We start from the raw sequence: 13,720 nt of genomic DNA, 5'->3' as shown, positions 1-13,720 counted from the left end.
ATGGGTGTTGGATCTTGTCGAATGCTTTTTCTGCATCTAACGAGATGATCATGTGGTTTTTGTCTTTGAGTTTGTTTATATAATGGATTACATTGATGGATTTTCGTATACTAAACCATCCCTGCATCCCTGGAATAAAACCTACCTGGTCAGGATGGATGACAAAAGCACTTTATTGAGCGATATATATCCCTAGCATTTCGTTTTGCATTCTCTATGCTTCTTTTGATGTGAACCAGAATGTTGTGTTAGGATACAATTTTCTAACCTAAATTTTAAGCAAGTCTGAGAACAGGTACACAAATTAAATATAACTATTATTGAAAATATGCAAAAGAAAAAATGACTCAGAATTATCTTATGATAGTTATTTTTCTTTACAGTGAAGCTTTATTTTTACTCAAGAATGGATACACATAAACACAAGGAATCAGAAAACTGTTATATAAAAGAGAAAATACAAGTGCATTTGTACTATAACTCCAGAAACTGTATGTGTTTGCTGGGTCTTGAGAGAAGAGGGTTCTGTAAGCCAGGATGAAAGATACCATATCCCTGATAGGGAGGGATGTGGATAAAGACCTGAGACAATTGTAGAAGGCATCACAGCAGGGGCCAGAAAGTCTGATCTCTTTAGAGAGGAATGAAGCAGAGCTGGTAAGGGGGTGGCAGAGAGGCAAATCCATTCATCACTGGGGTAATATCAATTTCTTTTGGGTGGACCAGAGATTTCAGTTTGAAGTTCTGTAAAATGGTTGTCAGGATTAGAAACAGCTCCATGCGGGCCAGGCCCTCTCCAGCACAAATCCGTTTTCCTAGAAAAAAAAAAAAGTCAAAGAAGATTACTATCTCTTATTCATAAATGTGTGAATCATTGTACTTGTAACTGACACAGAATTGATAATTGAGTAGTATAGGTGTATAGGTGATTAGATGGATGGCTGAGTGAAAGGATAACTAGACAGTCAGAACAATTTTTTTTCCAGCAAACATAATCGTGAGAATTACATTGTCCAAAAATACTTTTTAACAAGGTGTGATGGTTCATATTTATAATCAAACTGCCTGGGAGACTCAGGAAGACAGATTCTGTGTTTAGTACCAAAATAAAACCCAAGGAAAGAAGCTGCATATCCAAAGGCAGTCTACACACAATAAGTTTAGACTCAAGATCCATTACTCTCAGCTTGAATGAAGAACAGGGTTCCCAGTGATCACTGCCGGACACCCTGCCACAAATACAATGTCTCCATAATCAAATAATGATCTTGAAGTTTCTGGCATTCGAATTACATAGAAATGTCCTGATCTAATGGTTCCTTACTGATATCTAGTTTCTTCTTATAATTCTCCATTACCCATGTACTGAAACAACTAGGAAGCCAATTATTAGAATGGTGATATATTTTGTCATTGTAAAAATTAAGGCTAGAGCAAGAAATTTACTAATATTTTCTCAATATCCCAGAGATCTGGGAGACATTCTCTTTGCCCTGTCCAGCGGCAATTTAACAAGTAGTGTTCATTCATGTGATTACCAGGTGCTCTTTGGTAATTTTCTATATTTTTTGAGACTTGTAGTTACCTAACTGAGCATGGAGGTGAGTAACACAGCAAAAGAGACATTAATTTAAATTCTGATTCCTTCATTCTGTAGTGATAAAGTAAAGTGAAAATGAAGTTTGCTTTCTAGGATGGACACTGAGACATGGATAAGCATGCTGCTGATTGCATACAAATTGCAAGTCTACCAATAATTGGGAGCCATTGTGTAAGTCCTCACAGATCTTCAGGTCACTGAAACCATGGAGTTTCTATTACCTGTTGAAAAAGGCATGAAGTAGTCACTTTTCTTAAAGTTTCCATTCCCATTTAGAAAGTGCCCAGGGTCAAACATCTCTGGGTTGGGAAACTCCTTGCTGTCATGCAGCACTGATGACAGTGATGTTATTACTGTAGTTCCCTGGAACAATACATAGAGACATCAAGTTACAAAGAAATCATGGAGCTAAAATATGCCAGGAAAAAGAAAAAAACTTAATTCACCTTCTGCTCATAGAAGTAGTTAAGTACAAAGAACAGTAGAGACATTTGAATATACAAAGTGGGGAGGGGGTAGGAAGGAGTCTGAGGCCAGCCATATTGATGTGACCAAAATGCCTTCCAGTGACATAATGTGGGGCATTGGGCTATACACAGACAGTCTGGTCTCCAGTTGAGCTGAGATCTGAACCCCGGAGAAACTCAGTGGTGATTATTCACCTACATGGCATGGTAGGCATTCCCTCATGTCTCCTGGAACACTGGTTCCTGTCAAAGTTACCACCCACACAGCCCCCACAGGAGAAGCTGTTGCTAGTAGTCATGTAGATAATGTCCCAAGCTTCTAACCTTCATGCTAGACTCTTCCCAGTTACCTAGCAACACCAATATAACAGCCCACCATAAGAGGGGCTGTTTGGCCCCACCTCACTCTCTCCTCATACTCTCTCCATATTCTCTTACTCTCTCCCTCTTACTCTTTCTCCTTGCTCTCTTTCTATAACCTCTTACTCTAGCCTTTCTTCTCTCTCTCTCTCTCCTTTTCTTCCTTCTCTCCTCTTAGCTATGGCTGGTCTCCCTCTCTCTTTTACTTTCTCTCTTTCCCCCTGCCTTTCTATAATAAAGCTCTAAAACCATAAACTGTCTCTGTTCATCAAGGCCCGCTGTGCTTGGATGATGGGATAGGCTTTCTTCTAATGAGCTGTGTCTAATCACCCGATAGGCCTTCCTGTTCTTCAGCCATGGACCGGACTAAAGACTCTCTCCTGTGTGGGAACTGCTCTCCCTCTGCCCTCTCTCCCATATCCCCAGGGCCAAGGGTGTCACCCCAGGGTCCCTGGTATTGGGGGCTACCCCTTGTCCACCCCCTGCTGAGTGGAGTCAGAGTCTCTTCTCCCTTTCCTACAGATTAGACTCTTGCTTTACTTATCACTGACTATTCTAGCTCACCACATCTGACGCCATACACCTCATATGAATCAGACTCTAAAAAGAATAATTCATCAAGAATTCAAAATGGAATAGATCATTCATTTAGCATACTAGGGAGTATATGGAAAGACAAATACTACATTTCTGTCAGGGCTACCTGACGCCTTACATAATCTATCATGTACACAATCTATTTACTCATCCATTTATCTCCGTATTTATATGATAGGAATATAAATGTAGGGCTATGTGTCAAAATAGAGGTCTGCTATCATATATGCAATTTATAAATCTATATGTATGCACAGACACAGACACTAATATACAGAAATAGATAGATAGATAGATAGATAGATAGATAGATGATAGATAGATAGATAGATAGATAGATAGATAGATAGATACACACTAGGATGTATATACATATGCACAGACACAATATAAATAAATATATATATTAGGCTATATATGTGTGTGTGTGTGTGTGTGTGTGTGTGTGTGTGTATTTGGGGAAATGAAAGGGAGGAATATAAAGAGTAGAAGAAGAAAAAAATAAAGTAAAACAAAATAAGACAAAGTTATGTTCTAATAGTCATGACATGATGGACGCTAAATCATAAATATTCTGAAGATACACAGAAATGTTGGAGAGCTGGTACTGACGAGTTCTCTTCAATTAAAACACAAATTAACCTCACATCATTGGAAACTTTCTAGGAATATTCTTTTGAAAGGTTTGACAAACCTGCCACATACATTAGAATTCAGCTTAACTAAATGTGTTTAAAAATTTAAAACTTAAAAGAATATTACTAACATATGTAAATTATGTGGAAAATTAAGTTCTGGTCTCAATAGGCATGGAATGTGTTATAGTCATAATCATCTGTTTACGCACTGCCTGTGACTGCTTCTCTGCTATTCATGACAGAGCTTCTGAAGGGGAAGCATAATTCTCATCGCCAAGAAAGCCTGAAATCTACTTCACTTATTATGGCAAATATAACTGTTTCCTTTTTATTCTATTAGTTCTGCTAAGATCAGTGGCTTGAATTTGATATTAGAAATCACTTACCTCATTTTCAGCTGTAAAATCATGCTTTTTTTCTATACTAAGTAGTTTAATAAAGGAAAATAACGGAATATTCTACTCAAGTGGAGTCCAAGGAGAACAATCATATCATGAGCCAGCAGCAGTATGAAGGGCGGGACGTTTAGCTGATGCAACACTAACCTCAAACTAGGCTCTAAACTCAAGGAATCTATCAGATCTATCATTTCTACTTTGTCCTTCATTCTATTTACCATGCAGATGGGTCTAAGGACACAAACATAAACAAAGTTTGAATATTCCTAATAGATTTCAGCTGTAACAAGTGAAAATAGTATCTCAAGAGTATCATTTGGTTTAAGAGAGCAAACTGGTATCCCAACACTTATACCAAGACTCATTGCCACCTGGCATAGTTAGTTCCATCATTCTCCATATGATGTTAGGAATTGGAACTCTACCAAAATCTTTTTGCCCCAACTCATGAAAAATATGAGACTACCTAGGAGATAGCATTGAATTCTTTCTGAATGAAGTTATCAATATAAAAATTTGGCATTTTCATCTGTACTACCACGTACTCAATCAGAGCTTTTTCAGTGTCTTGAAAGTAACACTACATACCCACAAAACTTAAATAAGTAAATCACAAAACACATCAGGGAACATTTTCAACTTAGTTTTAAGCAGACAGCTTAGTTTTAGTATCAAAATTCTAACAAGTTTGAGGAAGAAAAAGTATGGACAGAAATTTCTTAACATAGAAGCCATAAGCAAAGTGTGGCAGAAAATATCCAATGTACATACATGTTTGTAACATATACAGTCAGTGGTTTTTTTTTTAAAAAAAGAGTAAACAATACATAGAACCATTAAAAATGGTTCAGAGAAGAAGTGAGCAGGGCCAGAGTGAGCAGGACTGGAGCAAGAAGAATAAAAATGGTGCCGAGTACAATTTTGAAAATAATGTACAGAATTGTGAATAAATATTTCATCTCAAAGATATTTAGTCTTACTCATATTTAATTGGTTCCAGAATAAAGTGTCTCTTATACCCTTAAATAAAACAGACTAAAAATGTTCATCTGATCAACATGACTGTGTATTCCTAAAACATCGAGTTTGGTAAGGAGATGTTAAAATTATTATCCTTCATCTAAATGGTAAATGAGACAAGTAATCCCCATTGCAACTAGGTCTGCTCTTTATTCTCTGCAATCCATCACACCAAAGAGAAACTAAGGATATAAAGAGTACACAGAAAAGTATTAGCTCACATAACACCTTCAAATTCCACATACAATTATATACATATCATTAGAAGCAGTAAATTTACATTGAGATAAATATAAAATCAACAGGATGGCTAAATGTTGCTATTAAGCAGATAGAAAGAATGTCAGAGGCACTAGAGAAATATTAGAAAGATGTTCACCACTTATCAAAACTCTAAGAAGATGTTTATAGGCTGCTTTATGGAAAAGAAATATGGCATAGAGAAAATGAACACACCCAATAAATAAATGAATTACATTGATAAATTGAAGAATTCAGGATATCATTTTTTTTTTCAAATTTGGAGATTTTTTTTTCTCACAATAATAAAATTTTCAGAAAAGGCTTTTGGAAAATTGACAAAATATTTAAACATTCACACAGAAATACCTAAGCTTTGTAAAACAGTATTTGAAAGGCTGAGCAAATGTGAAAGTGTCAATACAAGATATATCTGTACCTGTAATAGAGCTGCCCTCTAGATCATGAAGGCAGACACAGGTATATCAGAGGACTGGTACTACACTGTGAATGTGCGAGCACCAAGAGCACAGAGGTACAGTAAAGAAACAAAACCCCCCAAAAAACAAAACAAAACAAAAAACAACAACAAAAACAACAAAACAAAACAAAAAACAAACAACAACAACAAAACAAACAAGAAACAAGTTTACCTTGGGGATGAGGTATTTCCTGAATTTAATGTCACAGGTCACTGCATGAGGCAGGCTAGTGGGGAGGAGGTCGATGAATCTCTGGACCTCATGAATCATGGCGTCTGTATAGGGCATGTGGCTCCTGTCTTGCATGCAGGGGCTGCGGTGCCTGCCAACCACACGGTCAATCTCTTCCTGGACTTTAGCTGGTTGGTCACAATAAAAAGTGGGAAAAAACGGGGGGGGGGGGGGGAAATGACATACTTGTCATAATGTCAGGCCATACACAGCTCAATACAGGTATTCCAAAAAAATTATAAATTGAATTTTAAATTCTTGCATAAAAGTATATATACACATATTTATAAAGAAATGATGTGTTATGGGTTAAATCACATTCCTTCTACATAGATATTATAATGGATTACCATATACTTATTACTTAGTAGCCATAACAGCAAATACAGTATAAGTAATTAAAAATTAAATAAAACTGTATAATTAGTCAATGTATTTTAGTCCTTGGTTAAGGTCATTAGTGTTAGGTTTTAAAATCAAGACCCATCCCATCTGCCCTTCTCTCAAAGACCTAGCAACTACTATGTCAGCACCTGCCATCTCCAGGGGCCCCAGGTGTATGTTTCAGATAAAAGGACCATCCTGCCACTCCAAATCTCTCTCTCTCTCTCTCTCTCTCTCTCTCTCTCTTTCTCTCTGTGTCTGTCTGTCTGTCTATCTGTCTGTATTTGTCTCTGCCTCACTCTGTCTCTGTCTCTCTCTGTCTTGCCTCTCTGTCTCTATCCCTGTCTTTCTGTCTCTGTCTTTGTCTTGCCAAACACCAGATTTGACAACAGAGGGTAAACTGAGAGGGCCAGCCAATGAGGGGGTCAGTGTTGGCAGCAACTGATGTGTGTGGATCCAGATATCTACAGGGTGTATAGCAGTTAGGGAAATCAAACACACACAGAAAGAATGCTTGAAGCAAGGACAAATTTCAGTGACTTATATCTTCTCTTAACTCCTTTTTATACCCTTAGAGACAGTTTTATTTGTTGTTGTTGCTCTGTTAAGAGGCAATAGAGAACACCAAGAAAACAAAACTCTATGAAATCCATATACTCAAAAGACATATGAACTCATACAGAGTGACACAGTACACACAGGTCTATACTAAGTCCTTTGAATATGTTTTATAATGTGTAGTGTTCTTATGGGACTCCTTGGTGTGAAAGTGAATGGATCTCTTCTTCTTGGGCCTTCAGTTGGGCTCTTTTTGTTTATTTTGACTAATTCTGATGCTTTACTTTCCATTGGTATCTTATTATATTTTATTTGAGTGTATTTTATGTTATTACCATTATTCCTTAGAAGCCTGTTTGTTTTCTAGTGAGAGGCAGAAAGGAAGTAGATCTGTATGTTGAGGGAGGTAAGGAGGAATAGGAGAGAGTAGGAGAAGAAACCATAATCTTGTGAGAAAAAAATAATTTTCAATAAAAGAAAAAAACAGCAGATTGGATTATAATACTTTGTTATACCAAAATTCATTGTTAGATTAAATATAATCACAAAACAATATTCATGTCAATAAATATTATTTATTGTCATGAAAATAAATTATGACTACCTTCCATTAGCACATTTTGATAAATGGATATATTTTTATTTGTTTGTAATTTTACACTTTTTGAGTTAGAATTATAAGCAATATTGAGGAAGATGTTTTAAGATGCTGGGAATTACACTCAAGTAATGGGAGCTTTAGGCAACAGAATGTTTGTCTTTCATCTTTCCTTTTTCATTCACACCTGCAGCACCAATAATTTAAATACTGAATTTGGGGCTTCCAAGACCTGGGACCCAGGAACCTCTCTGATAACCTTATTCTCTCTCATGAGTTATTCAGACTCCTGGATTCCATAACTTGTTGTGATGTTGCTTTAGATAATAGGGTGAAAACATCTCACAGATTCATGAAGAACTGGCAGTGGGAGGAAGCAATCATGGAGATCTGAACTGTATTATAACTTATAAACTTATCAGAAATCGGTTGCTCTTGAGAATTCTGGTATAGTCTCAATGAGAATAGTTTACATGTGACTCAGTGATCTCCCTGAAGGGTTTCACACTTCATTTCATGAGCCTACATAAGGAGAAGATTCATGAACCTATGAGTCTATGTCTTTGGTGGATGTTTTCTCCATTCTGATGAATATTTGGAAAGTATTTTTTATTAAGGTAGTAAAATATGGTGCACTATTAAATCTGTGTGTCTGGAGTATTGACCCTAATGCTTACATTCATGGAACAAAGCAAAGAAGGGTCACAGAGGAGAATACAGGAATCAAATGTTGACAGTCTCCCCTTTCATATCTATTCATTGTTCCTTTCCTGTTAAACATTGATATCCCAGGTAGAAGGATTCTTAGTCAACACCACACCCTTGTTTAAAAATTCAGTTTATCTGGAAAGTAAGTCCTCTGATGAATGGGAGTAGAGAGGAAACATCAGCAAAATAAGCATGCTATATAGAACTCTGTTCTCTACTTAAACTTTTATTACTGTTGAACAGTAGTCTTTACTGATCCATAAATATAGATCCATAACCTGTTTTTTTGATGCATGTATGTTCATCTAATATTTAAGTTTCAGTATAATCTTTTCTGTTCTTTTTTCTTGAACATTATACCTTGCTTTAATAAATTTAAGAGGCCTTAATGTTATCTCCTCATATATTAAAAATATTAATTCTGATCACATTTGTGCTATTTTGTGTAGGATATAATGGGCACAGAAGTGAATGCAGGTTTCATTTATGCTGAGATTCTGGATCTCTTTTAAAGTACCCTGTAAAAGAAAATATTATTGGTAGAGTTGAAAAAAATCATTATCCAACAGAAGGTTAAGGAAATGGACTTATAGTGTGATGCAATTATTTATCTACATTTTCTGCATGAATGGGAACATGGCTAGATAATCTAAATATTTTGAATATGTCTCAGTGTGTACATTTTCTCAATCATAGTAAATTCTAGGATTTCTACTTATGCTTCAGTGAGATAAGTTTCCTTTTCTCCACCCTAAAGTTAGATTCATCAAAATAAGGACTGGAGACCATAAGATTTTAGCTGATCTACAGATTTTTAAGAAACTTTTAAGAATGAAAGGGTAATGTATCCACAGGGCAATATATGCTGGCCATACTTGCCAACGTATTCCTCATAGGAAACCCAGGCACTGACCAGCATTTGATTGCTTTTACTACAGCCAGAGTCCATTTATCTCAATCATACTGTTCATTACAGTCAGTAGCAGAGAAGGTGAAGGTCTGAGACTGTTTTAAGAATAACAACATGCACCAAACTGGTATCACCTTTCCAGCAACTTACAGGACCATTGTGATCCACCAACTGTGTCCTCACCTGTGACATCTGGGTACTTCAGCAGGAGTAGGAGAGCATATCTCAGTGTTGTGCTTGTGGTCTCTGTCCCTGCACCAAAGAGGTCATTGATAGTGCTTGCCAGATTTTCAAGTGAAAACTCTGATTGTTCAATGTGGTTTACCTATAAATAATTTTATACAACAATCTGATAAATTATTTACTAGCATATCTTATTACAGTGAATCTACAGTTGTGCATTTGTATATTTGTACAAGCTATACAGTTGAATATTTGATATTGAAATTGTAAAATTTAAGGAGAAACTACATAGCTTCCATTTCAAATGGCTACTCTAACTATATAGAAATTCACTGAATTGTATAGACTTTGGGTCTATTTTTCACATGATTTAATTATCAATTCACAAGATTACATTGTAATAAATGTTATACAACTTTTTAAAGTTTTATGGTATTGCTAACAAAGATCCTGGAATATAGAGTAGAGCAGAAATTAAAATATCATTTCAGAAACTATGACACATATTTTTATAATTCTCAACTTCACCCTAAATTCTTACTGGCCCGACTTACATTGATGTGATTATTTGCATATAAGTATGTATACTTTTGTAGTATTATGCCTGGAAAACAATTTACTCATTATCTATTTTCTCCTATTAAATTCATATGAAAGAGAATGTATGCTAGGTGTGATCTTTGGATATACAGATTCATCCATAAAAATTACTTGTTTTCTCAATATAGCGAAGAACAGTCTAAGGTGTGTGACTCAACTCCCTGGGTCTCTCTGCGAAAGTAAGGCATGTGTATAATAACATTCTTTGCCTTAAAGTTAAATAAATCCATGCTTTCTTAGTGCATTAATACCTAGACTTCCTCTTATTTTTAGAAAGTAACATATCATTGTGTGTACACACCACATTTCTTATCTATCTATTCTTTGATTAGTTCTATGTTGATTATCTCAACTACTGTGAGAGCCACCATAAGAAAAAAACATGAATCTGCGGGTGTGCTTTCTATATGTTGATACTCTTTGGATAGAAGCTCAGAAGTAAAGTGTCCTATGATAGACATATAGAAAGATTCTAGAGGACCTCTGAGATTGTTCTCCACAATAAGTATAATAATTGATATTTCCATCAACATTATATCAGTATCTATCCCATTCCATTATGACCAGGAGGTTTTTTTTTCTTTGAAAAACTGCCAGAATTACTATGGTAGTATTAAATCTCATTGTAATATCAATTGTGCTTTCCTGGTGAAATATTTTACGTATAATTGTGCTGAAATTATACTTCCAAATATAAAATCTAAAACTATGTGACAACTTTTATGGAAAAATAACAAAAATATATGTAAGTGGCATGATGCAAAATACTTTAAGAGTTACAAACTATGGACAAAATAGAATTATCCCCAAATTAAATGCTTACTTAAAACAAAAATCAATCACCATGATACAACACATTATTAGAACAAATAAAACAAGATCACATGATCATTCTATTTGACAGAGAAAAGCAGTTGAGAATTGTTTATACAAACTTGCATGGCATAAATACTTGGAACAGGTAGATAGAAGACAATGGCATCTGACACGAGGAAGACCATCTGGGAAAAGTACAAATCCTAAGTATATTCTATTGCAAAAGACCAAAGGTTTATTCTAAATTTACTATGGAATAAAATCTAAGAACATATGCTTTCAACGAGTTTCCATGTTCATAGAAGTTTTAATCTGAACAATTAAATAAAAAAATGAATTAAGAGAATCCAAATAGGAAAGGATAAAACACATTGGAATTTATGAAGAAAACTTGATTAAATATGTAGAAAAGCACACACAATCCAGACAGGAAAAGACTCAATCAAAGCTAATAAGTGATCTCAGCACAATTTTAGGGGAAAAATGAATCTAGTTATAACATTATTCAGCAGAAAATAACAATCTGAAATGAAATAGGGTCTTGGCTGATGCAATTATCAGGACAAGCCTCCCATGGTTTTTAGGAACAGGTTTTATTCTCTCCTTGGCCTCATTTTGGGGCTTTTTATTTTATAAAACACTGGCTAATCAACTGGAAAAAATGTTGGTGGCATTAGAAAAAAGACTGTCTTAGTAAGTAGGAAAAAAGTAAATGTGGAAATAGAGAAGATGGGGAAGAAAAATAAAAACATCAAGAAAAGGACCAACAAAAAGTTCATTCCCAGAGACTATACCAGAGAAAAGATATTTCCTACAGATAGAGAGAGGGCAAAAGGCACTCAAGTCATCTGTATAAAGGAAAGCTACTGATTTATTTGAGTTAATTTTATATCCAGCCACTTTGCTTAAGTTGTTTATCAGCTGAAGAAGTTCTCTGGTAGAATTTTTGGGGTGGCTTATGTCTACTATCATATCATCTGCAAATAGTGATACTCTTATTTCTTCTTTGCAAAGTTTTATCCCCTTGATCTCTTTTTGTTGTCCTATTGGTCTAACTAGCACTTTGAGTACTATATTGAATAGATATGTAGATGTGAAGAGAGTGCACATCCTTGTCTTGTCCCCAGTTTTAGTGGTATTGCTTCAAGTAGCTCTCGATTGCAGTAAATTGCTTTTATTGTGTTTAGGTAAGGGCCTTGAACTCCTGATCTCTCCAATACTTTTAACATGTATTTTGTCAAATGATTTTTCTGATTCTAAGAAGATAATCATGTGATTTTTTTCTTTAAGTGTATTCACATAGTGGATTACATTAATGGATTTTCATATATTGAACCAACCTTAAATCCCTGGGATGAAGCCTACTTGATCATAATGAATGATGGTTTTGATCTGTTCCTGGATTCAGTTTGGAAGAAATTTGTTGAGTATTTTTGCATCTATATTCATAACTGAGTTTGGTCCAAAGTTCTCTTATTTGGTTAGGTCCTTGGATGGTTTAGGTATCAGTGTGATTGTGTCTTCACACAAGCTGAGAAAGAAATTATGGGAACAACTCCCTTCACAATAGCCACAAACAAAATATAATATCTTGGGGTAACTCTAGTCAAACAGGTGAAAGATCTGAATAACAAGAACTTCAAATCTCTCAAGAAAGAAATGGAAAATCTCAGAAAATGTAAAGATCTCTCATGCTCATGGATTGGCAAAATTAACATAGTGATAATGGCCATACCACCAAGGGCAACTACAGATTCAATACAATCCCCATCAAAATTCCAACACAATTCTTCAAAGACATGGAAAAATAATTCTCAGATTCATGTGGAAAAGAAAAAACCCAGAATATTGAAAACAATTGTTTTGGTTTAGTTTGGTTTGGTTTGGTTGTTTGTTATTGTTTTTTCCTAGATATTTTATTTATTTCCATTTCAAATGTTATCCGCTTTTGTGTCCCCCCCCCCCCGCAAACCCTCTATCTCTTCCTCCTTCCCCCTGCTTCTATGAGGGTAATCACCCACACACACACCAACTCCCACCTTCCAGACCTGACATTCCCCTACACTGAGGCTTCGAGCCTTCACAGGACCTCTCCTCCCATTGATGTCTGACAAGGTCATCTTCTGCTAAATATGTGGGTGGAGCCATAGGACCCTCCATGTGTACTCTTTGGTTGGTGGTTTAGTTAATGGGAGCTCTAGGATGTCTGATTGGTTGTTATTGTTGTTCTTCCTATGGTGTTGCAAATCCCTTTGGCTTCTTCGGTCCATTCACTAACTCCTCCATTAAGAACCCCATGTTCAGTCCAATGGATGGTTGCAAGCATCTGTATTTGCCAGGCTCTTGGCAGAGCCTCTCAGGAGACAGCTATATTAGGCTCCTATCAGCAAGCACTTCTTGGCATCCACAATAGTGCCTGGGATTGGTGTCTGTATATGGGATGGATCCCCAGGTGGGAAAGTCTCTGGATGGCCTTTCCTTCAGTCTCTGTTCTACACTGTGGCTCCATATTTCCTCCCATGAGTATTTTCCTCCCCCTTCTAAGGACTGAAGCATCCATACTTTGGTTTTCCTTCTTCTTGAGCTTCATATGGTCTGTGAATTGTATCTTGGGTATTCACCATTCCTGCCCTCAAATTCTACTACAGAGTAACAGTGATAAAAATTGCATGGTATTCTTATAGAGATAGACAGGTTGATCAGTAGAATAGAATTGAAGACCTAGAAGTAAAATCACACATTTATGCACACTTGGTCTTTGACAAAGAACCCAAAAATATACAGTAGAAAAAAAGGAAGCATCTTCAATAAATAATGCTGGTCTAACTGGCTGTCTGTATGTAGAAAAATGAAAATAGACTCGTATTTGTCACCTTGAACAAAGCTCAAGTCCAAGTGGACCAATGACCTCAACCAAACACCAGATACAC

The 13,720-nt window shown here is 35.9% G+C and overlaps 1 protein-coding gene across 2 annotated transcripts in view; it reads right to left on the bottom strand.

The window, feature by feature from the left end:
• Positions 1-353: 353 nt before the first annotated feature.
• Cyp2c29 (cytochrome P450, family 2, subfamily c, polypeptide 29) overlaps positions 354-13,720 on the bottom strand; it is a 43,670-nt gene continuing 30,303 nt past the window's right edge. The window contains exons 6-9 of one of the 2 annotated variants that reach the window (NM_007815.3): positions 9,375-9,516; positions 5,974-6,161; positions 1,822-1,963; positions 354-815 (exon numbers count right to left, since the gene is read on the bottom strand). In NM_007815.3, coding sequence (NP_031841.3) covers positions 634-815; positions 1,822-1,963; positions 5,974-6,161; positions 9,375-9,516 — 654 coding nt within the window. In that variant the 3' untranslated portion in view covers positions 354-633. The remainder of the gene's footprint in view (positions 816-1,821; positions 1,964-5,973; positions 6,162-9,374; positions 9,517-13,720) is intronic. The other variant, XM_006526636.2, reaches the window with a different exon arrangement.

Source organism: Mus musculus, chromosome 19 (genome assembly GCF_000001635.26).
Source record: "Mus musculus strain C57BL/6J chromosome 19, GRCm38.p6 C57BL/6J".
NCBI lineage: Eukaryota > Metazoa > Chordata > Mammalia > Rodentia > Muridae > Mus > Mus musculus.
The sequence above is the reverse complement of the archived record's forward strand: the minus strand, read 5'-3'. Positions and strand labels throughout refer to the sequence as shown.